The 22,330-nt window shown below is 48.5% G+C and overlaps 3 protein-coding genes across 3 annotated transcripts in view; all 3 read right to left on the bottom strand.

Annotated features, from left to right (window-relative positions):
• Positions 1–309: 309 nt before the first annotated feature.
• Positions 310–4,653, bottom strand: acer1 (alkaline ceramidase 1). Its single transcript, XM_084693011.1, has 7 exons — positions 4,544–4,653; positions 3,838–3,950; positions 3,533–3,647; positions 3,184–3,322; positions 2,508–2,645; positions 1,529–1,666; positions 310–1,429 (listed from the first exon to the last, which is right to left on the bottom strand). The coding sequence occupies exons 1-7, from the start codon at positions 4,548–4,550 to the stop codon at positions 1,252–1,254; spliced, it is 828 nt and encodes a 275-aa protein (XP_084549137.1). The 5' UTR covers positions 4,551–4,653; the 3' UTR covers positions 310–1,251.
• A 1,649-nt stretch (positions 4,654–6,302) lies between these two features.
• myo1f (myosin IF) lies at positions 6,303–19,904 on the bottom strand. Its single transcript, XM_084692975.1, has 28 exons — positions 19,738–19,904; positions 17,803–17,934; positions 16,926–17,015; positions 16,416–16,510; positions 16,070–16,157; positions 15,799–15,888; positions 15,442–15,573; positions 14,962–15,096; positions 14,087–14,219; positions 13,597–13,793; positions 13,326–13,406; positions 13,133–13,219; positions 12,929–13,015; positions 12,656–12,823; positions 12,463–12,548; positions 12,028–12,109; positions 11,800–11,906; positions 11,611–11,709; positions 11,309–11,453; positions 10,778–10,892; positions 10,342–10,511; positions 9,929–10,074; positions 9,576–9,722; positions 9,164–9,312; positions 8,928–8,987; positions 8,428–8,638; positions 7,859–8,031; positions 6,303–7,051 (listed from the first exon to the last, which is right to left on the bottom strand). Exons 1-28 carry the CDS (start codon positions 19,738–19,740, stop codon positions 6,975–6,977), a joined length of 3,285 nt encoding a protein of 1,094 aa, XP_084549101.1. The 5' UTR covers positions 19,741–19,904; the 3' UTR covers positions 6,303–6,974.
• A 1,703-nt stretch (positions 19,905–21,607) lies between these two features.
• adamts10 (ADAM metallopeptidase with thrombospondin type 1 motif, 10) overlaps positions 21,608–22,330 on the bottom strand; it is a 32,752-nt gene continuing 32,029 nt past the window's right edge. The window contains exon 25 of the mRNA XM_084693084.1: positions 21,608–22,330. This exon is cut by the window's right edge and continues 925 nt beyond it. The gene's annotated coding sequence lies outside the window, so the exon portion shown is untranslated.

The raw sequence follows: 22,330 nt of genomic DNA, 5'->3' as shown, positions 1-22,330 counted from the left end.
GGGGGCTCTCATAAAAGTTGCCTATTTAAGACCAGTAAACTGGCAGTGCAGGACCACTGCGGGGAAGAATTTGCGATGAAAACTTTGATGTGAGATTAACAAGCCACTGCTATTGACCAGGAGACCACAGCTCTCTCTCCTCCCCTCCCCTCTCCCTCTCTCTCTCTCTCTCTCTCTCTCTCTCTCCTCCCCCCCCCCCCTCTCTCTCTCTGCCTTTCCCCTCCAGTCAGTCACAAGGATCTAGACTCAGTCTAGTCTAGTCGATAAAAGCATGTGCCAAATTATCAAAATGTAAATCTGACGTATATTTTTACACCGGAATTGTTTTTGTTGAAATTCACATTTTTTTTAAGTGGCACCAAAACAGGTCCAAAACTTTCCATTCAGTTTAGTGACGATTTTAATCCAGCAGTTCGTTTTACTCAATAATCCATAGAAAAATACATGAAGGAGCTCCAGAAAATGTCCATTGGAATATAGAGTAACATCCTGGTACACATGTAAAGACCTGAGACTGAAAAACAACAATAGGATGAATATCCCTGCACTGAGAACAAACACTATATATTTTGTTAACAAGGTTATTAAAACAACTTCAAGTAAAGGTGACTTCCTCTACATACTGTAAACGAATTGCACACCTTAACACAAAGATACTGTGTCAAACTAATCTGACTGGCTCGTCAACACTTCGATTCACCAAAAACATTGTGCTGCCGTCTATTTCCACTTTGAATAAAGTGTGGACTGTTTAAAAAAACGTTTTAAAAGCCCTTGGATTGGTTGAGATTCAGCCAGAAGGCTCATCCTGAAAATAAGATAATCTCAGTGCTTGTGCTCTCCTCTCCTCCCCCTTCATGATGTCATGCAAATACACACATAACAACATGGAACTAAGACCCTTATGTACAGACTATGCATTTGTGCATGCACAATGTAAGACAATAGCAAAAACTACAGATTTTATATAAAAGTCATACAAATATACTTTAACATTTCACATTTCCTTGCATTAATGTCTTTCATAAAGAATGCAGTTAGTGAAATCTTACCACACATGCCAATTATTTGAACGGGCATCGATTCAAGTGTTTTATCACGTAACAAACTAACAGACAAACATTTTTTTTTTTTCAAACCGGTATGCATGAAACTGCATCACACAATCATCCCCAAAGCACAAACACCACCAAAGCCCTCGGCAGGTCTCTTGTCTTGGAGAGGATGAGGTCTTTGTCGCCTAGAGGATCTCTAGCAGCGTTTGTGAGTCTTGGCACTGCCTCTCAGGACGATGTAAGGCAAGCCCACCGCCCATTTGTTGCAAGGCCAGTACTGGAGTCCTGGCAGAGAGTAGGGAATCTCGTAGGTGGCGTCCAGGTAGGCTACCAGAGTGCTGGCATAGGCCACAGCCACTACTATCAGTATGTGCCTGGAAAAGAGAATTAGCAGAGATGTAAGGTGTCTTTGAGTGCTGTGAAAGGCGACTAAAAGGCTTTATTATTATTACTGTTATTATTATTATTCTTACCAGATCCCGTGCAGGTAGCAGAACCTGAGCTTCTGCCAGAAGCTGCATCCGAAGCGGTCGCTTATCCAGCAGGAGATGGCCAGCACCCACAGCCCCACGGAGGAGCGAGCCAGCTGGAGGACCTTTGGGTCTGCACAGCTGAGGACAGTGGACAACAGTGAGGCTGGAAGGATGATCCCTCTCACCTCTGTTCATTTTACATGTGATTCGTTGAGGAAAAACTGGTTTTCTTTTCAACACGTAAGGGATGAGGGGGAGGGGGGAGGGGGGGGGGTATGTACTATTAAGATAGTATTTATATTTTTATACAGACATTAATTCTCTGTTATTTTCCAAGGCAGAGTTGTTTGCTTCATTTGTTACTGCTATGTCATTGCTGCTATTGTGTTTGTGTATCCGTTGTGTTTGTGTATCTGTTGTGTTTGTGTATCTATTGTGTTTGTGTATCTATTGTGTTTGTGTATCTATTGTGTTTGTGTATCTATTGTGTTTGTGTATCTATTGTGTTTGTGTATATGTTGTGTTTGTGTATCTATTGTGTTTGTGTATATGTTGTGTTTGTGTATCTATTGTGTTTGTGTATCTATTGTGTTTGTGTATATGTTGTGTTTGTGTATCTATTGTGTTTGTGTATCTATTGTGTTTGTGTATCCGTTGTGTTTGTGTATATGTTGTGTGTGCCACCACAGTTTTTCTGTATTCTGCCCTTTCGCATATGGAGTTACCTGAACACCTGATTTTCCTTTGGGATTAATTATGTGGCATGAGTTAAATTAATAAATAATCTTGAACTGTACTGAACTTAATTGAATTGAATATAATCTAACTGAACTGAATTGAAATTAAACGAATAGAATTAGACTGAACTGAATTGAATTGAATTGAAATTAAACAAATAGAATTAAACTGAATTGAACTGAATTGAAAAGCAGAGTGCATGCAGACAGCAGGAGCTGCTGTGGGATTTGAACCCGTGTACCTTCTCATCTCCACGCCCAGACAGAAGAGGACGTGAATGGCGAAGCAGTTGAGAGCGTAGGCGTTGGCGGTGGGCTTCACAAAGCACAACATTGTGGTCACCACGGTGATCAACAGGACCATCTTGGAGAAGCCGGCCCTGAAGGAGAAGCGGAGGGAAGGGCGCAGAGACGGAGAGCAATGAACTTCCTCATCTCACTTTGATAAGGGAGGCGGGGGAGGGGGTGGGGGAGTTCAGAAAGGAAAAATCAATGTGAGGTATTGACCTAGGGCTTTGCTTGCCAATTGTTGAGCTTCTTCTAACATCCTAATTAATATTTCATGCATTTTTTTCCCCACCCTGTCTTTAAATATTAACTCAATGTTCAGAGCACAACTGACGTGGCCTAGGAACCCCTCACTCTCCTACTGCCCAGTCTACACAGATCTCTGCCGGTCTGTGGCTCTGTGTCCCGGCCATGCACAGATTCAGTTTCAGCCTGGCCATGCCTGTAAAAAGATCCTCTCATTCTGTTGCGTCTAATTAATGGAATGTGGCGTGCGTCGGTGTTTGTTAGAGGAGAAAGAAAGGAGGAGGCGTGATCCTGCAGTGTGGCGGGGGGGGGGGGGGGGGGGGGGGCGGCGGCAACGCTGGAGCTAAGGTAAACACGAGGGTAAACTTCGCCGTGGCGACCTACCTGTCCTTCACAAAGGAGGGGAAGTGTCGCCGTGGGAACCAGAGGGCGTAGCCCAGGGCCAGAACCCACAGGATCGATAGCTCGTCCAGCATCTGACCCATGAAACTCAGGGTCATGTGGAAGTACATGGAGAACAGGCCTGCAAGGGGAGAGACGGGCAGGTTGGGACCTCGTCAACACACAGGGGGAAGATGCATAACTTCAGCCAACTATGTGGTCTTATCACAAGACTACAATTCAGGGTGGATTGATATAGCCTATACAGTGTGTTTAGTTCCACAACACCCCATAAAGTTGGGCAAGGTCAGAGCAAAAAGTAAATATGGCTGAGGAAAGACAAAACACACACCCACAAAGATCATCATGGTCCAGACCAGGTGAATGGCCAGGTTCCTTTCCTTGGCGTAGGGGTGGAGGAGATACAGCATGATCGGAGATATGATGAAGAAAATGAAACTGCTCGTCTACGTGAGAGGTGTTGAGAAGACGAGAAGTTAAGTGTAGTAGTCGCTATGTAAAAACGCAACAGATAAAACACTGCCAAAATACCCCCAAACACCGTATATTTGTGTCCTGGGTGAACAGACGTAGAGAAGAACGTTTATGTGGTTATTTCAGCGTTTTCAAACGGTCACTTCTCGTGCGCATTCTTACCGTGTTAAAGTATTCGACAATGTGTTCGGAGTGTTTGTAGTTATCTTCACACCAATCCAGATCTGAACTCTCATATGAAAAGACACCTGCCATCTTCTCAGCGGAGTAGAAGGCTTTAAGAGGGGATGGCAAAAAAAGGGGCTTTTAAATTGTCAAACGCTAGTCTACTTATTTTCGATTGTTTTCCCTGTAGCTTGGATTCTCAGGGCCAGTATGTTACAGAGCATAGCTGGAACTGATAACATAAATTTCAGTTGTCTGTTGCTCTGTTCTGGAGATAAACAAATGTCCAACTAGTGGTTGCCTTATCACCAGCTCATCCAATAGCACCCACGTTCCTTTACAGTAGGATGGTATAGCCTGCATTGTAATAATGTTACTATAACATGCCACCGACACTGTGCCTATCTTAAAGAAATAGCCCACTCGTTGTAATCCATAGAGTCTGCATAAATATTTGAAACAAGGAACATCATTTTGGCACAGAAGATACAAACCGCATTAAGTGCAGATTGTATTTAAAAGGTAATCGTGGAATTATGTTACCCAATATAGATTTTTTTCTACTTTTCGTGTGGGTAGCTTTTTGGCGGTCGCCAATAAATTAGTAGCCTACATTTCAACATCATGACATTCTTAAACGAGATCTCAAGCGTATGAAATAGACTACCAAAAAGATAATCCATAAATACTGGTTTGCGCTTACCTCCCATGCTGATATCAACCGCTCTCCTTCAACCTCCCAGTTCCCGAGTGGCAGGTGGATTTAAGTCAGATAGAAATGCCCCCGATCCTGTTGCACTGGTCCAGGCTGTGACATCACAACCAGCATGGCAAGTAATACTGATGTGTGAAGCTGAATGGACAGTCACGTTACTGGTCCAGTTGTCTGTTTGACTTGTCTGTGCAGAAGCTTTGCGCGTTGACAGGAGAATGGATGATGCGCCCAAGCGACCTCTTGCTGATCGTAACAGTAGCCTACTGTCTTTGGTGAGAAAACAAAAGGCCTGCCGTAACACACATCTCTTGAACACCGATTCTATAGTTAACCACCGTTTTCGGTTCATTGAGGCAATAATCTAATAGAATGAACTGACAACGATCTTTCAAATAAGGCTACTGTCGGTTTCTACGTTTAAACGGCTCTTTAATGGGTCCCCTATAGCTCGATGTCTGATGGACTCACTGCCTCGACATCACGAATGCTCTCGCCTCTGACTGACTGATGGAACCGGCAGCCAATGGTTAGTGGCACACGTGTTTCCATCACTCGGTTCTTCGGATTTTCTAGAAGCAAAATATATTCCTGCCAAGTCTCAGTGCATTCCAGTAGGCCTACAAATAATGTTTCAATGGAAATCACTGTTAAAGCCCGTTTTTCCGGTACTCCGGTTTTGCAGTAATCAAGTAGATCTTGTTTAACCACTGCAGATTAAATCTATAAATTGCGCCCTCTGTCTCTGTCTCTGTCTCTGTCTCTGTCTCTGTCTCTGTCTCTCTCTCTCTCTCTCTCTCTCTCTCTCTCTCTCTCTCTCTCTCTCTCTCTCTCTCTCCTCATTCATCCTTTAAGACCCACACACACAAATGTTCTTGACCTTTGGTGTGTGTTCCCCATCCTCAGCCCCAGTGTCCCAGTGAAACTGACAGGTAGATCATTAGAACCAAATTTGCCATTCATATCATTTAAAGATGTACTTCCACCCACACACACACACAGAGATACAGATACACGTGTATACACCATACACCTATCCCTATTGAATGCCCAGTGTTGTGGTGCAGTGGCAAGCCTGGGGGCTGTAATAGAAGGGCTCTCCAGCTCACAGGTGTGGTTCAGTTCACACCTGGTGCTGTAAGAGAGCAACCATGCTGTTACATGAAGCAATAGTGTTATCATCAAGCCGTCGACGTGACACAAACACAAACCCAGAAGGATTTTGCTGAAGCCCAAATGTGTGGGGGACAGCACCAGGGGCGAATCTACGTTCCCACTTTTGGGGGGGCTAAGCCCCTGGATAAAACCTATCATTTTCCTGTGACCCAGCAAAACTAGGGGAGTCTGGGGGCATGTTCCCCCAGAATATATATATTTTTAATTTACTTTTAAATTGTGTCCTCTAGTGGGTTTTAGGAAGAGAAATTAACAAATTTAGATTTAAAATATATATCTAAAGAATAAAAAAAAAAATTGTATAAAAAATTGAGGGGGGCTAATGAAACTTTTGGGGGGGCTCCAAAATAGGGCTCGATACGCCCGTGAACGGCACAGGAAAGAGGTGGTTTGTTGACAGTAGGTTGTGCCCACCACTATGAACTACTGGAAAACACTTGTGGTTTGGGTTAGTAAATATTAGTTTCATAAAACCGTTGTTCGTATCATGCAATAACGTATTTAGCCTATCAAAAGTATACTGTTCTATGTACTGTTCAAAACGAGCAATACAATATAAAATGTTGAACAGGACTTTCATGTCAATTATTGTATTTATTTTGCATATTTTTTGACAAAAATAGACAATCAGGGTTGATTTTGCATTGTTATTGTACAAAATTAATTGGACAGACAATCCAGGGAAGCAAACTTTTATGAATAAAACACAAATGCTACTGTAAAGTGACCTATCCTCAAGTTCATTACTCAACATGTCTACACATCTTTTACATGTTAGCTCGTTGTGACTTGCATGCCCTGAGTGAAATGGTTGAATCATTGTAGAACATGAAAACAGTGCAGGAGCGCCACCTTGTGGCTGCATTAATAAACCAACGTCCAAAGTCGCCGAATGAACGTTGAAACCAAACACTATAATCTAAAGTCCTCCATTCTTTTCTGAAAGGTGAGATTAATGCAATAGAGGTATGTATCCAACTGTCTACTAATACTGATCTGGTGGGTGTGTATGGCGGTTCAATCCTTGCGCACTCAGAGACACGGTAGCCCAACACTGACTCCACAGTGAACGCAGCAATGACTCTGCATACACACACTTCAACACTTAAGGTTTGCTGTGCACGCGCGTGATCGTAAAAGAGATGAAATACATGTGACGTCACATTGACTTTGGCTCTAGGTAGTCCTGCTCCTCTTCTGGTTCTGTTTGGCAGGCTGAGTCTCTGAAGACCCGAGAGAGACTTCTTCAGATCTTCTCCACGTAGTTCCCCGGGAAGAGTCCTTCTTTGCCTCGGAACCTGCCCCTCCACCAGCCAGAACCATCTAGAGAGAAGAGGAACAGGTCAGTACACCGGGTGATATCACACACCTGGTGATCACACACCTGGTGATCACACACACCTGGTGAGCTCACACACCTGGTGATCACACACACCTGGTGAGCTCACACACCTGGTGATCACACACACCTGGTGATCTCACACACCTGGTAATCTCACACACCTGGTGATTACACACAGCAGGTGATCACACACCTGGTGATCACACACAGCGGGTGATCACACACCTGGTGATCACACACCTGGTGATCACACACACCTGGTGATCACACACACCTGGTGATCACACACCTGGTGATCTCACACACCTGGTGATCACACACCTGGTGATCACACACACCTGGTGATCTCACACACCTGGTGATCACACACCTGGTGATCAAACACCTGGTGATCACACACCTGGTGATCTCACACACCTGGTGATAACACACAGCAGGTGATCACACACCTGGTGATCACACACAGCGGGTGATCACACACCTGGTGATCACACACCTGGTGATCACACACACCTGGTGATCACACACACCTGGTGATCACACACCTGGTGATCTCACACACCTGGTGATCACACACCTGGTGATCACACACACCTGGTGATCTCACACACCTGGTGATCACACACCTGGTGATCACACACCTGGTGATCACACACCTGGTGATCTCACACACCTGGTGATCACACACACCTGGTGATCTCACACACCTGGTGATCACACACCTGTGCCAGGTGTGGGGGATCATTTAGCATTACCGTCGCCTCTCCCCCCCTCTCTGTGTTTCTCACCCTCCATGATCAGGTCGAAGACGTCGTTGACGTCGAAGCTGAGTTCGTCCGTGTCCTGGCCGACGTACTGGTACAGCGCCCGACACTGAGGGCTCTGGGGGCGGGGCTGGGGGCGGGGCCGAGTGACGGGCGCCGGGGGCGGACGCTGACCGATACTCTTCTTCCTCTGCATCCTGAGGACGGGTGGAGAGGGAAGGGGAGAGAGACAGGTGGAGAGGGAAGGGGAGAGAGACAGGTGGAGAGGGAAGGGGAGAGAGACAGGTGGAGAGGGATGGGGAGAGAGACAGGTGGAGAGGGATGGGGAGAGAGTGTGAATAAGGTGGTAAGGGAGAGAGAGAGAAGGAGAGAACAAAAGATGGAGGGTAAGAGAGAGAGAGAGCGAGAGAGCGAGAGAGCGAGAGAGAGAGAGAGAGAGAGAGAGTGAGAGATTGAGATGGGGAGAGAGAGATTGAGATGGGGAGAGAGAGATTGAGGTGGGGAGAGATAGATTGAGGTGGGGAGAGAGAGAAGAAGAGATCCTAGAAGACATTATTGGGAGCCTGACATCCTGACACCCTGACGAGGCTCACCCTGACATGCCCTGCTCTGGGACGTTCAGGAAGTCTTGGTTCCTCTGCTGGGTCTGAGCTGGGCCCCGTCTGGCCGTCTGGGAGCCCAGCCTGGGGAGGGCGGCGCTGGGGGGGCGACCTCCGGCGTGAGGGGTGGAGTAAGTGGGCTGCTCGCGTTGTTGAGCTGTGGCGGGCCTGCCCCTGGAGACCTGGGCACTGCCGTTCTGGTGCCCTGGGGTCCGAGGACGAACAGGCACAGGGTTCACACACGTCATAACACGACAGAGGAAGAGACATAGGGTCAGACAGCAGACTCAGGGGTAGAGAAAACGACCACAGACGCAGAGATAGCAGGTTCGAATCCACCCCTTGTCCGTCACTTGTCTGATGAAAGCGTTTGCCAGACGAACACATTATCTATCCCGGCTGCCAGAGGTGGTGGTTTGACGTCACTCGCTCTAGGGCCACTTCGACATGTGAAGCTCTCGGTCATGTGACCTGACGATGGCTAGAATGTTTACCTCGTCCCTTGTTTTGGCTCCTCCCTCCATGACCCTGCTGCGCGCTCTTCCTGGTTGGTTCTGAGCAAACAAGCGTTCAGTGTTAGCTCATACTTTTTCACAGTACTCGTCGGTCACAGACGCACATCTATGGCCTTCGACCGAGCCTTCCGTGACGCTGCATCTAAAAAAAGACTAAACAAAATATTGTAGACATCCAATTCGATTGGATTTGGTGGTTTTCTTCCTGCACTTACTGGAGGTCTTGGGGAGGCCGTCTCCCACAGAGATAACGAGGGTCTTCCCTCCTGGCTTGGACTGGGCCATGTCTCCCTCACCTCTCTGGAAGACCACCACGCGGACGCCCCCTCCCCCCCAGCCCTCCTTCTTCACCTTGAACTCCAGCCTGGACACACAATTCAATCTTTATTAAACCAACATTGCAAACTGACGTTTGAATTGCGTAGTTCTGACATATACACATACACACACAGGCGGATGGTAGACAGAAGGTCGCGAAACGAAAAGCCGTCGAGCCCTCGTGCTCCTCCCAATTTGTCTTCGTCTGTGACTGTGACACTGTGTGTGTTTGTTTGTGTGTGTGTGTTGATAACACCAATGTGTCTTAGTCTGTGACTGAGACATTGTGTGTGTATGCGCGGGGAATACCTGTCGTTAAAACACAGAGTGAGCTTGTTCCTGGTGACCTCTTCGTAGCGTTTGGAGAGGAGACTGAGGAACTCGGTCTTGAAGTTGGACTCCAGCAGACTGTCGTACTGCGGCTCGTGCAGGATGAAAAAGTCGTCCTGCCTCGTGCTTCAGGGGGAAGAAGAGAGAAGGAGGGTGACTGTGAAAACCCACACAGATAGAGATCAGACCACACCCACCCACACACCCACACACACAGTGTGATATCATTTCCTGTTTCTCGGGCACACAGACCACAAGTGCAATTGGACGACGCCACCACTAAGTTTCCAGGAACCTATCACGAGGAGTCGGGAGCGGACAGCAGCCGGTACCTGAGAGAGACGCTACGGATGTTTGAGAATTCCAACTTCCTCTTCAGGACCTCTTTAATCTGCCCTTTCTCCGGGCCCTTCTTCACCTTCTCCAGACCGATCACGTAGATGCCTTTAGGGGTTAGGATCATGTCCCTCTTGATTGACTGGAGGGACAGGATGAGGAGGGAAGCAGCCGACATATGGGAGAGGGAGGAAGGAACCGGAAGGAGATGAATGACACAGGTGGGAGGACGATGGGATATCTTGGAAAATGTGTGAAAAGCGCTCTATGGCACTGACTTAGCATGGCTCACTTATATTCTACTCTTCACTTCCTTTCGGAGTCGAGATAACCAACAGCGGCGGGACTAAATCCCACACCGCGATACGAGGTTGTTCAGTTCCTCCGCGAGGAGGAGGAGGAGCATTACCTTGAACCTGCGGTCGTACTTGTTGACAGAGTCGGCGAAGTCGACGCGCTCCCTCTTGGTGAGGAACTGCCTCAGCTCGGGCCTCTGCTCCAGACCCAGGTAGTCTCCCACAAAGTTCCTGTTGATGCTGTTCCTCCTCCGCTCCTTGGAGTTGTACAGGATGTCTGAGGCTGGGGGACAGTTACACCGACAGAGGAGGTATACCTGTTATTTATGTTTTTATGTCATCGATGTATATCAGTCTGGGTTTACAATTGACTGTAAAAATACAGAGTGGCAACCAAAGTACTATACAATCTCAAACGCACCAACATTTTGATGTACAATAAACATCAAGCACTCCACGACGAGACAGCTAATTGTCTCCAATATCTATATTACTGTATTGACAATGTTAATCTTTAAGGATCCTAATAATAAAGGACAAATAGCTTACCTTCCTCTCTCATCTGTTCATACTTCTTCCTGGCGATGTACTTCCTCCAGGCCTTCTGGATAGTTCTGGCGAAGGTGTCAAACTTCCTCTCCCTCATCTCCTCCAATAGGAACAGCTACAGGACAGAGGGGGAGGAAGGGGGGGGGGAGGGGCACTGAGATAAGACATCCTCATAGGTGTCCCAGAAAACAAACCACCTCCACTTTCTTCTCTGTGCACCACACCAAGCACCAGAGGCTGTGGTACCACACCAAGCACCAGGCCTGTTGTACAGGACCAAGCACCAGGACTGTGGTACAGGACCAAGCACCAGGACTGTGGTACCACACCAAGCACCAGGCCTGTTGTACAGGACCAAGCACCAGGACTGTGGTACCACACCAAGCACCAGGCCTGTTGTACAGGACCAAGCACCAGGACTGTGGTACCACACCAAGCACCAGGCCTGTTGTACAGGACCAAGCACCAGGGCTGTGGTACCACACCAAGCACCAGAGGCTCTCTGGTGGTGAAGACCCAGGCCCGTCGTACCGACTCGGGGTTCTTGACGAAGACCTTGGTGCGGCCCAGCTGGTACTGGTCGGTGTCCATGTTGACGGAGCGCAGCAGGTGCAGGACCCCCTGCTGCTCTGGGCCACGCCACTGGGGCCACGTCTCCGTCGTCAGGATGGCGTACCTGGTAACCGCGGAAACAGTTTCAGACACACACACACACGTGGACGCACGTCGATGTACACTGACGGGCAACCTCTCTGTCTCACACGCACATGTACGCAAACACACAGTCTCTCGTATACAGTCTCTCTCTCTCTCTCACACACACACACACACACCTCTGTATGAACTTGTTGAAGGCACGGCGGAACGCGAATCCGGCTCTTCTCACTCTGATGTTTTCTCGCAGGCCCAGATACTCCACCTGGTGCTTGACCCTGCACACACACACAATCATCACACTGGGGAGGGGGGGGTGTGTGTGTTTGCTCCTGTGTGTGTGTGTGTGTCGTGGCGGTGATACACACCGACTCTCCTCCCAGTCTTTGGCTCTCTTGGTCTCGTTGGGTTTGATGCAGCGGATGTAATGAGGGGTGCACTTCATCAGGGTGTTCACCAGGTCGTTGGCTTGTTTCTAGGGAAGGAAATCAAAGCAAATCAATCCCCCCCCCATCCCCCTCAGATGAAACTGCAGTGATGGGATGGGTTCTACCTGCGACAGCCGAGACATGCTAGCGGATAGCAGAGAGGCCCACCTTGATCTTGGAGCTGGCTGTGGTGGGACGCCCCTTCTTCTCAGTGTTGAGGTTCTCAGGGAAAAGACTGCAGATGAAGTCCCTGTGGAGACGAGATGGAGGACAGGGCCCAGGTGTGTTTAGACCACGTATGTCAGCTACAAGCAGACAGATGGATGGATGGATGGATGATAGACAGACAGAAGGATGGACAGATAGATGGATGAATGATAGACAGACAGACAGATGGATGGATGGATGGATGATAGACAGACAGAAGGATGGACAGATAGATGGATGGACAGATAGATGGATGAATAATAGACAGACAGACAGACAGACAGACAGATAGATAGATAGATAGATGGATGGACAGATAGATGAATGATAGACAGACAGACAGATAGACGGACGGACAGATAGATGGATGGACAGATAGGTGGTTGGACAACTGACTGCGTGCTGCTCTGCATGAGCTCGATGAGGTCCGTAAACAAGACGTCACGGTTCCTCTCACAGAATCCACTGATGTCATACGAGACCTGGAGTGGCGGGACATAAACAAACAAACAAACAACAATCGTTTTTACTTCACCGCGCTCGTTACGGTTTTACCGTCCGTCCTCCGCGCACCTGCCGTGGCCCCTACCTTGCCGGCGTAGTGGTGGATGATGAAACCGGAGTTGTAGTTGTTGAAGTGCTCGTGGGTTCCCACCGCCGCTTGTAGCTTCTGGAGCAAGTTGCCGTCGGCGCCCTCTCCCTTGGCATGCATGGTGGCGCACACGTCGTCCAGCACGCTCATGATCCCCGGGGGGTTCTGCAACCAGGATGGGGGGTCACAGACGATTTCAAAAGGGGTTTCATTTGACAGCTGGAGGGTGGCGTTTCAAACCGGGAGGGGTTTGGGGGGGGGGGATCTTACCAGCTTGTTCTCGATTAGATCGCACACTATTTTGTTGTTAAAATATTCGATCGGGGTCCATTTGATCCCCTCTTGGACGTACTCTTCCTGGGAGAAAGAAAAGGAGAGGGGGGAAAAAAAAGAGTTTGAGTCGGGTTTACCGTTATTTGTCGAAAAGGGTCATCGCTTAAGGTCTGAAACGACTACAGAGGCTGGCTGTGTCACCTGTTCGGCTTTGAGTGTCAGTTCGATGAAGATCTGTTGCAGTTTCTCGTTGACAAAATTAATACAGAACTGCTCAAACCCATTTCTCTGTCAGAGTGGAGACAAGAGCATCAAAGTCAGCCGTTAAAAACGTGACGCGGGGTGCGGGGAAACCCGTGTCAGCCTTGGCCTCAGAGTGTACAAACAAATTCACCTGGAATATCTCAAAGCCGTAGATGTCGAGGACTCCACAGCTGTACTCCTCGTGAGGTTTCTGGATGGCTTTGTTTATAGCCTGTCGAAAGAGGACGGGGCGAGGGGGAGAGGCGAATGGAGAGACAAGCGGGAGAGAAGGAGAGAAAGGTAGATGGGGAGAGAGAGAGAGAGAGAGAGGGTGGAAGTCCTCAATCAACCTTCCGCTACACACAGACACGGCACAGCAGAGCGCGAACAGAGCTCCAACACAGTAGGGAAGTGGTCCTGACCTCCACCAGGTAGTCAAACAGCCGGGTGTAGAGAGCCTTGGCCAGGGCGTCTCTAGTGTAGGAGGCCTGCTCCTGATTCAGGGTGACGTCGATGGACTCGGTCTTCCCCCCCCATTTGGAGTCCATCTTGCGGCTGGTGAGCTTCTCCTGAAGCCTGTTTTGGTCCACGCCCAGCAGATACGCGGGGAAAGCCAGCACTGCCACAGACACAGGGACACAAACAGGAATCCTGCTATCGTGCCGGCTGCCTTGGGACTCGCCTGACCTGCTGTGTCTGTGGTGTAGCTAAGGGTCCCACTGGGGATGGAAATACACCTGTGTGCGTGTGTAATGTGTGTGTGTTTGTAGATGACTCACAGACGGTGCCCTTCACCTCATTATATTAATCGTAGTGTGCGTTTGTGGGGGTGAGTCATGTATGTGTGTGCGATTGTTTACGCTGGTGTGTGTGTGTGTGGTCGGTGTTCATCGGCTTGCACGCCACCCTTACAGTCAGTGCTCTCTACTTTGCCGTAGTTTCCCTCCTCTACAAAGCTGATGTTGCCCAGGTGGAGGATGCCTGCGATGATCTGCAGAGCCTGGGATTGGTGGCCATCTTGGATGCCGATCACCTGCATGGCCTCCTACAAGCCAAACAACCCACACACACACACACATTACACACACACACACACCCAGACACATTAAACACACACATTACACACACACACACACACACACACATTACACACACACACACCCAGACACATTACACACACACATTACACACACACACACATGTTACATGCACACACACACACTCAGGGGCGCCCCCAGGAATTTTGGGCCCCATGAAAAAGAAAATATATATTTATATTTGTTGATGATTTTTCTATGTTTGGGGGTCCTTGTCAGTCAGGGGCCCTTAGAATCGTCCTAGCTTCCCCCCTATAGGGCGCCCCTGCCCACACACATCACATCCACCCAGCACCCATCAGCAAATCACAACAAGCAGGACTGGGATTAAGGGAATGCCCCTGGCAACTACCAAAACACAACAACACAGCTTGGATATTTGAATGTACGGGCTACGGCAGAGAGAGAGAGTGAGAGAGTGAGAGAGAGAGAGAGAGAGAGAGAGAGAGAGAGAGAGAGAGAGAGAGAGAGAGAGAGAGAACGAGAGAGAACGAGAGAGAACGAGAGAGAGAGAGAGAGAGAGAGAGAGAGAACGAGAGAGAACGAGAGAGAACGAGAGAGAACGAGAGAGAGAGAGAGAGAGAGAGAGAGAGAGAGAGAGAGAGAGAGAGAGAGAGAGAGAGAGAGAGAGAGAGAAAGAGAGAGAGAGAGAGACAGAGAGAGAGAGAGAGAATCATTGTGCATGAGTACCATGGTTTCCTGGAAGTCCTTGCTGTCGTTGGTTCCATCCACCTTGTACGTGCCAGACTGGTTGAGGTAATAGTAGTAATCTGGGGTCATGAGCCCCAGGGCTTCTTTCTGCTGTTCACTGGCTCCCTCTATCAGCTGGGGAGGAGAAGGCACACATAACAAACGCGCCACGGACGCTCGTTAACGCACAACATTTCACTGGCGTCATCAGTGTAGAGCAAGTCTGACATGTTTTGACCTTTATTTATCCAGGTTAAATCAATGGAAACGCAATGTCACACACATATACAGTCATAGTGACGGCGTGTGTGTTTTACCTCAATGTTTTGGAAAAGTGTGGTGCGGTGTGGTCTGTGTGCCTGTGCCCCTCGTTATGAAGTTATGAAGTGAATGTGTGTCGAACCAGAGAGGGCGGGGCTGGTGGATTCCAGGTGTGAGAAAGAGACAGAGTGAAACGCTGCGGTCCTGCTGCAGTCAGACCTGGTAGTAAACGTGAAAGTTCCTCTCGTTCTCGTTCTGGCTGACCACCCGGGACTTCTCCAAGAGGAAGTTGGAGATCTTACCCCCGTCTGGCTCTCCCCCTCGGCTGAACTGGATCTCAAAGTATTTACCCTGAAGAAGAGGAAGACACTGTGGGTCACCGGGGGGTGAAGGGTGTGCCCGTGTGGTCGTGAGGCGGTGCTAGGGTGAGCTTGTGGAGAGACGGGCGGTGGACGAAGTGAAGGACAGAAAGAGTCAAGTGAGGGATGAAAAGATAGAGAGGGAGGAGGACAGACAGAAAGAAAAGAGATGACAAGATAGAGAATAGAAGGGGCTACGGAGATAAAGGAGGCTCACGAAGCGACTCGAGTTGTTGTTGCGGACGGTCTTGGCGTTCCCAAAGGCTTCTAGCAGGGGATTGGACAGGAGGATGATGTCCTTAACATGCTGAGACACACACACACACACACACACACACACACACACGCACAGAGCAACGTCACACCAGACTGGCATACTAAGTCGCACACAGACGCAGAGTGTTCCTCATACATAACCAGAGCTGCAGGGTTCATATCTCCCACAGCACGAGGTAAAGCAGAACTCTGTTGTAGTTCATTATAGATACCTGGACTTTGTCTCCTCCTCCGGATACCTTCGAAATATACCCCATGATGTACTTTGCCGCCACGGTCTTCCCAGCACCACTCTCTCCACTGTCAAGACACGACATCTACAGCGTTTAGACGTGTTCTGAATGCGTGTCGTGGCATATTAGGTTTCATCATTTTTTGTTTCCTTTCACTATATAATTCAACTTTATTTTGCCATGTATACAGATACTGTGAACTTGATTTGGTAGTCTCCACGCACTCCTGCACGAGATCTCCACGGCCGCTAGACAAGCGCCGAAACCTGAAACCTGCCAGACAGACGTGGCTTCCTACAGGATGCAGATGTACTGGGGAAATCACCTGATGATGACACATTGGTTCTCTCCGTCGATCATCATGTTTCTGTACATGTTATCAGTCAGGGCGTAGATGTGGGGCGGGTTCTCATACTGGGCCTGGAGACAGAGAGGCAGGGGGAAAAGGAAGAGAGGGAGAGAGAGATGGATGCAGAGAGGGAGAGGGAGAGGGAGAGGGAGAGGGAGAGGGAGAGGGAGAGGGAGAGGGAGAGGGAGAGGGAGAGGGAGAGGGAGAGGGAGAGGGAGAGGGAGAGGGAGAGGGAGAGGGAGAAAGAGATGGATGCAGAGAGGGAGAGGGAGAGGGAGAGGGAGAGGGAGAGGGAGAGGGAGAGGGAGAGGGAGAGGGAGAGGGAGAGGGAGAGGGAGAGGGAGAGGGAGTGTGTGGGTGAGGGGATGATAGAGAAGGGGGTTGAATGAATAAACGTGCATCCATTGGGTTTGATTGGAGAAAGAGTGAATGGTGTCGGACTCTCCCGGGGGAGAGGATGATCAAGAAGGAATCAGGTTCACTCACTGCTCCTTGGTAGAGTTCAATTTCCCTGTCAGTGAAATAGGGCATCTGTTTGAATGGGTTGACTGATATCAGCACGGAACCTATGTAGGTCTGAGAAGTGCTTGGTTAAGGGGAACCGGTCTGTTGTTTTCATTGGGTAACACAGCGTGCTGTTTGGTGTGTGTGAGATCATTTGTGCCTTGCCGAACAACCTACAGTGCAGCAAGACAGTCTTTGTTTCAATGATGTTCAGTCTTTCTCAGATGGAGTATTGTCACACTAAATATGGAGTTAGAGCGAGTGTTAAAATGTGACTTCAAACGGGGAAGTGAGAGGTTGAGTCAGACTATGTCAAAGAGGAACACTGAATTTCGGTCGTTGCATTTGGGGTGTCGAATGTGTATTCGTGCACGCACAATAGATAGATGAGTGTGTGAGGGGGTGTGTGTTAGAGAGGAGAGACTGCTCGTATAAACAAATACCAGTGTGTGTGTGTGTGTGTGTGTGTATGTGTGTGTGTGTGTGTGTGTCTCTGTGTGTGTGTGTGTGTGTGTGTGTGTGTATGTGTGTATGTGTGTGTATGTGTGTGTATGTGTGTGTGTGTGTATGTGTGTGTATGTGTGTCTGTGTGTGTATGTGTGTGTGTGTGTGTGTGTGTGTGTGTGTCTGTGTGTGTGTGTGTGTGTTGGACAGCTGATGTGGGAACAGAGATGACACTACCAGTGAGTAATCCTACGGCTAGTTCAAAGATATTGACGAGACTTTTGAAATCTGTTTCAAATAGAACAACTTCCTCACTCGTGGACACAAAAAAAGAGTCTGGGCGTTTGGCATAATGAACTTTGTGGCCAAAAAAATAAGTCATTTTTAGTCGTTTTAGTTTTGTTTGGGAGGATACAAAGATGTAGTCGTCCATGTATCTCTTCTTCAGGTTCTCCACGATCGCGTCTTCGTTGATCTTGGAGAGCAGCACCATGTCATCCACACCGCTCTGTTTGACATTCTGACTCTGCCAGTGATACTTGCTGGCCTGCAGGAGGGAAACAAGAGGGAAAGAGCTTGCTTCTGATTGGCTGGGGTCGGGGGAAACAGAGACGTCTGACAAGTCAGAAACAGAAGATGTCAGACATGTGACCCAACGTATGAAAAATATACTTTTGACGCTTATGTGGAACATAGTCGAGGAATGTATTTAGGCTTGTGGACGGGCACTTTGTCAACGCAAACAACAGTTCCTGCAGCACAGGGGTCTCTGTGAAACCATTAGAAACAAACTACCTGTGGTTATCAGCACAGGAAGCTGAGGGCAGTTACCAGGCAACAAGCGGAACACGAGATGAGGTCATTCTTGTTAGGAGGCACTGCTGAGGCATTTCAGTCCTCCTGCCTCATCTCCGTGTTCTCTAGTGGGCCTGCTGCTTTAGGAGAACGATATGAGTTGTTTGTGAAGGGAGAATACCGCTATCATGTAGTCAGGGAAGTACAGGGTGCCAGAGAAGAAGAAGAGAAACGGCAGTGACGGTTCTTTTGGAGTGGAGCTAATACATTTGAACGTGTATTTATGGTTATTTATGGTTGTGGGTTGAGAGCTCAAACCAATAACACGCTGAGTCCGGAGTTCACTCTGCAGCAGAAACGGTAACGGAAACGATGCTTATTCTGTCCCACCTGCAGGCCCAGCTCTCATCAGGGCCGGTCATGCTACAGACAGCTGAAGTGTCCGACATAGCCACTTTGCAAAAGCAACAAACTTCATAAAAGGCGATAGATCAAAGGCTGAAACAACACAATGATCCGCAGGTTAGCTTCAACAAGGGTGGGGCTTCACGCTTCATTCATTTGTAAAGTGAGTCGTTTGTTTACACCGATATGAAAGGACTCACTGCAGCGAGTCGCGTGGCATGCAACAGTTATTCTAGATCAATCTATCCATTGCTGATTTCGAATGAAAGATATTAAGAGTTTTTGTCTTAATTTGATTTGGCTCAACCTGTACGAGGAGGAAACGCCGTGACAGAAACTCTGGGTACTCTGGTTGTCATGACGCCACTACATCTTGTGAAACCTTGTGAACTTTGCAACACTGTGCTGCTCTTCCGCCCTGCTCATCTCCTACCTGAGCTGTCGAGGAGCTGCCTACCCTCACAGCACAGCCCTCTACAATAACCTACTTTACACGTTATTTTATTTTAGAATCGGATAAACACTCGCCTTTTCTGATTTGCGCTCACAACGTCGTTGTGACGGAAGTGTTTACAAGACGGGGGCTGCTGGGACTGATCATTCTCTTTAGGACTGACCTTTACGACTATTTTGACATTTAACAAGACTTGGCGATACGTCCATTGTTCGTATGGCTGTGAGAACTTTGAATGTGAATATTAATGAGCAGCAGATCTCCATCTAGACATGTGACACATTTCCAGGAAGAGTTTGTGTTCAACAAAAAAGAGGAAATTGCCTTAAAAGTGCATCCCCTGAGAAAACAGAGAATTGTTTTAGAAGAAAGAACTGTCCATGGCGGATTCTCGGTATATCAGAACATTCAAGATGCTGTATGAACAGTTTCGGGGCTATAAACGCATCCTAGCTTCATCTCTAGCCCCCTGTGTGGGGCTAAACTCGACCTTTCCCACAGGGAAAAACCAGGGTTCAACATGAGATTCATCCCAATGTTGAAAAGGTGCGTTTAATCCAACATGAGCCCCCAGTCCCCGACCTCATTACTCAGCCGTTCCTCCACACAGAGAAAACCACAGCTCGGAAGCACAGAGGTTGAGTTAGCACTCAATGAATCAAGGTGTGAATGTGTGTGACAAGAGGAGAGTGTTACCATGTCGCTGGTGGTGTGTTTGACCCCTTCTCTTCCCCTTGTCTCAGCTCAGGTTTCCAAAGTGCAGACTATGTCGATAATCCCACCCTGACCCTATCGCAGCATGGCCAGTGTGTCCACAGGCAGACAGACGGGCAGCCAGCCAGAGAAGCAGCGACCCACTAGACTGTTTCCACTCACTTCACTGAGGGTTTTCAAATCCACTTCCTCATATACTCCCACAGACCGGCAGTGTGAAACAAGAAGTGCTCTCTCTCTCTCTCTCCTTCTCTGTCTCTGTGTCTCTCTCTCTACCTCTTTCTCTCACTGTCTCTGTGTCTCTCTTTCTCCCTGTCTTTTGCCCTCCCTTTCTCTTTCCCTGTCTCTCTCTCTCTCCCTGCCTTTCACTCTCGCTATCTTCCTCTCTCTCTCTCTCACTCTCTCTCTCTGTCTCTCTCTGTCTCTCTCTCTCCCTCTCCCCCTCTCTCTCTCTGTCTCTCTCTCTCTCCCTCTCTCTCTCTCTGTCTCTCTCTCTGTCTCTCTGTCTCTCTCTCCCTCTCCCTCCCCCCCTTTCTCTCTCTCTCTCTCTCTGTCTCTCTCTCCCCCTCTCTCTCTCTCTGTCTCTCTCTCTCTCCCTCTCTCTCTCTCTGTCTCTCTGTCTCTCTCTCCCTCTCCCTCCCTCTCTCTCTCTCTCTCTCTCTCTCTCTCTCTCTCTCTCTCTGTCTCTCTCTCTCTCTCTCTCTCTCTGTCTCTGTCTCTCTCTCTCTCTCTCTCTCTCTCTCTCTCTCTCTCTCTCTCTCTCCCTCTCTCTCTCTCAGGCACTGTAGCAACAGCAGGGTGTGTTCGGCTGCTGCTGTGTCCTTGTTACTCCACCCATACTGTGGTCTGCATGTCAGCCTCGGCAGGTGGGGAGAAGCTTGCGACATGGTACTGTACGCCCATAACTGACATCCGCAGTCAGGGCACAGTCAGTTCCCAGAGAGGTCTAGCCTACAGGCTAGCACACTGTCAGGGCACAGTCAGTTCACAGAGAGGTCTAGCCTACAGGCTAACACACTGTCAGGGCACAGTCAGTTCACAGAGAGGTCTAGCCTACAGGCTAACACACTGTCTGGGCACAGTCAGTCCACAGAGAGGTCTAGCCTACAGGCTAACACACTGTCAGGGCACAGTCAGTCCACAGAGAGGTCTAGCCTACAGGCTAACACACTGTCTGGGCACAGTCAGTTCACAGAGAGGTCTAGCCTACAGGCTAACACACTGTCTGGGCACAGTCAGTTCACAGAGAGGTCTAGCCTACAGGCTAACACACTGTCTGGGCACAGTCAGTCCACAGAGAGGTCAAGCCTACAGGCTAACACACTGTCTGGGCACAGTCAGTCCACAGAGAGGTCTAGCCTACAGGCTAACACACTGTCTGGGCACAGTCAGTCCACAGAGAGGTCTAGCCTACAGGCTAACACACTGTCTGGGCACAGTCAGTTCACAGAGAGGTCTAGCCTACAGGCTAACACACTGTCTGGGCCGAGGACCACCACTGCAGGTGTAGGTGTCCTTGTGTGGTGTGGTCCTGGGCTGGAGAGCGTGAGGCCTCAGTGAGATGCATTGTGGGCCGCGGAGCAGGAAACTGCCAGGATACAGCCAGACAGCATGTGAAACTCAGCCCTGCGACTCAAACCCTATAGGCAGAGATGTCAGTCAGTCAGTCGGCCAATCAGATGCAGTCAGTCAGACAGTCAGCCCTTAGGGAAGAGCATGAGTAACCACAACAACCTGTCCTCATCACATCTGGTTTCAGTATCCCTCACTGTTACCGGAATGTCATTTCCTTTCAAGAGCTGTCAATGGTCAAATTCATTGGAAGGTTTCAAGCACACCCATGATTGTCTCCTTTCATAACAATGCGCCATATTTATTCACTTGAATATGTTCATTTCAGACGGTGTATATAGGGAACAGGAGGGGATGCTTTCTATGCTACCGAACATACAGTACAATTAGCATGGGAACAACAACAGACAGATCCCTCTCTTTTGCACAGGAAACCAAAACGGTGTTAAGACATAGACCATAGGTCCTGCAAGGTAAAAATGATTACAAAAAACGTCAACACTACTTTAGCTTACATATTCATCGCAGCCTGTAGATAGACACTCAAGTTCCAAACAGTTTCGTGATGACTTGGATGGTATAAAAAAAAATGCCTGTGTTGCATATGTTCGGACAGAAATGCACTGGGTTGCTGCCAGTGCTGTAGTGGAGAAGTGAGACATGTCTTCATCCTCTCCACAGGAAGCAGAGAGGCAGTTGGTCACACGCAACTCAACTTACGACTCCTCACAACCGACATCCATTCCAACCAACACATCATATATATAAAAAATACAAATAAAACACAATTATTGAAGAAATAGCACCATTCCTAAGCACCATTAGGGATTCATAACAGTATAGTTACTCCCTTATCAAGAGAACAGCTCCAACGCTTGACTGAAAAGGTTTGTTGTTGATGTTGTTGATTTAACAGGTAAACTGAACTATGAATTTATGACTCTTGATATTCAACTGAACTTTCTAAATGCACTATTTGTACGTTGCGATGGATGAAAACATT

The sequence above is a fragment of the Hypomesus nipponensis genome, chromosome 26 (assembly GCF_054491055.1).
Source record: "Hypomesus nipponensis isolate SF chromosome 26, ASM5449105v1, whole genome shotgun sequence".
NCBI classification, from domain to species: Eukaryota; Metazoa; Chordata; class Actinopteri; order Osmeriformes; family Osmeridae; genus Hypomesus; species Hypomesus nipponensis.
Note: the sequence above shows the minus strand (reverse complement) of the source record. Positions and strands in the feature narration are given on the sequence as shown.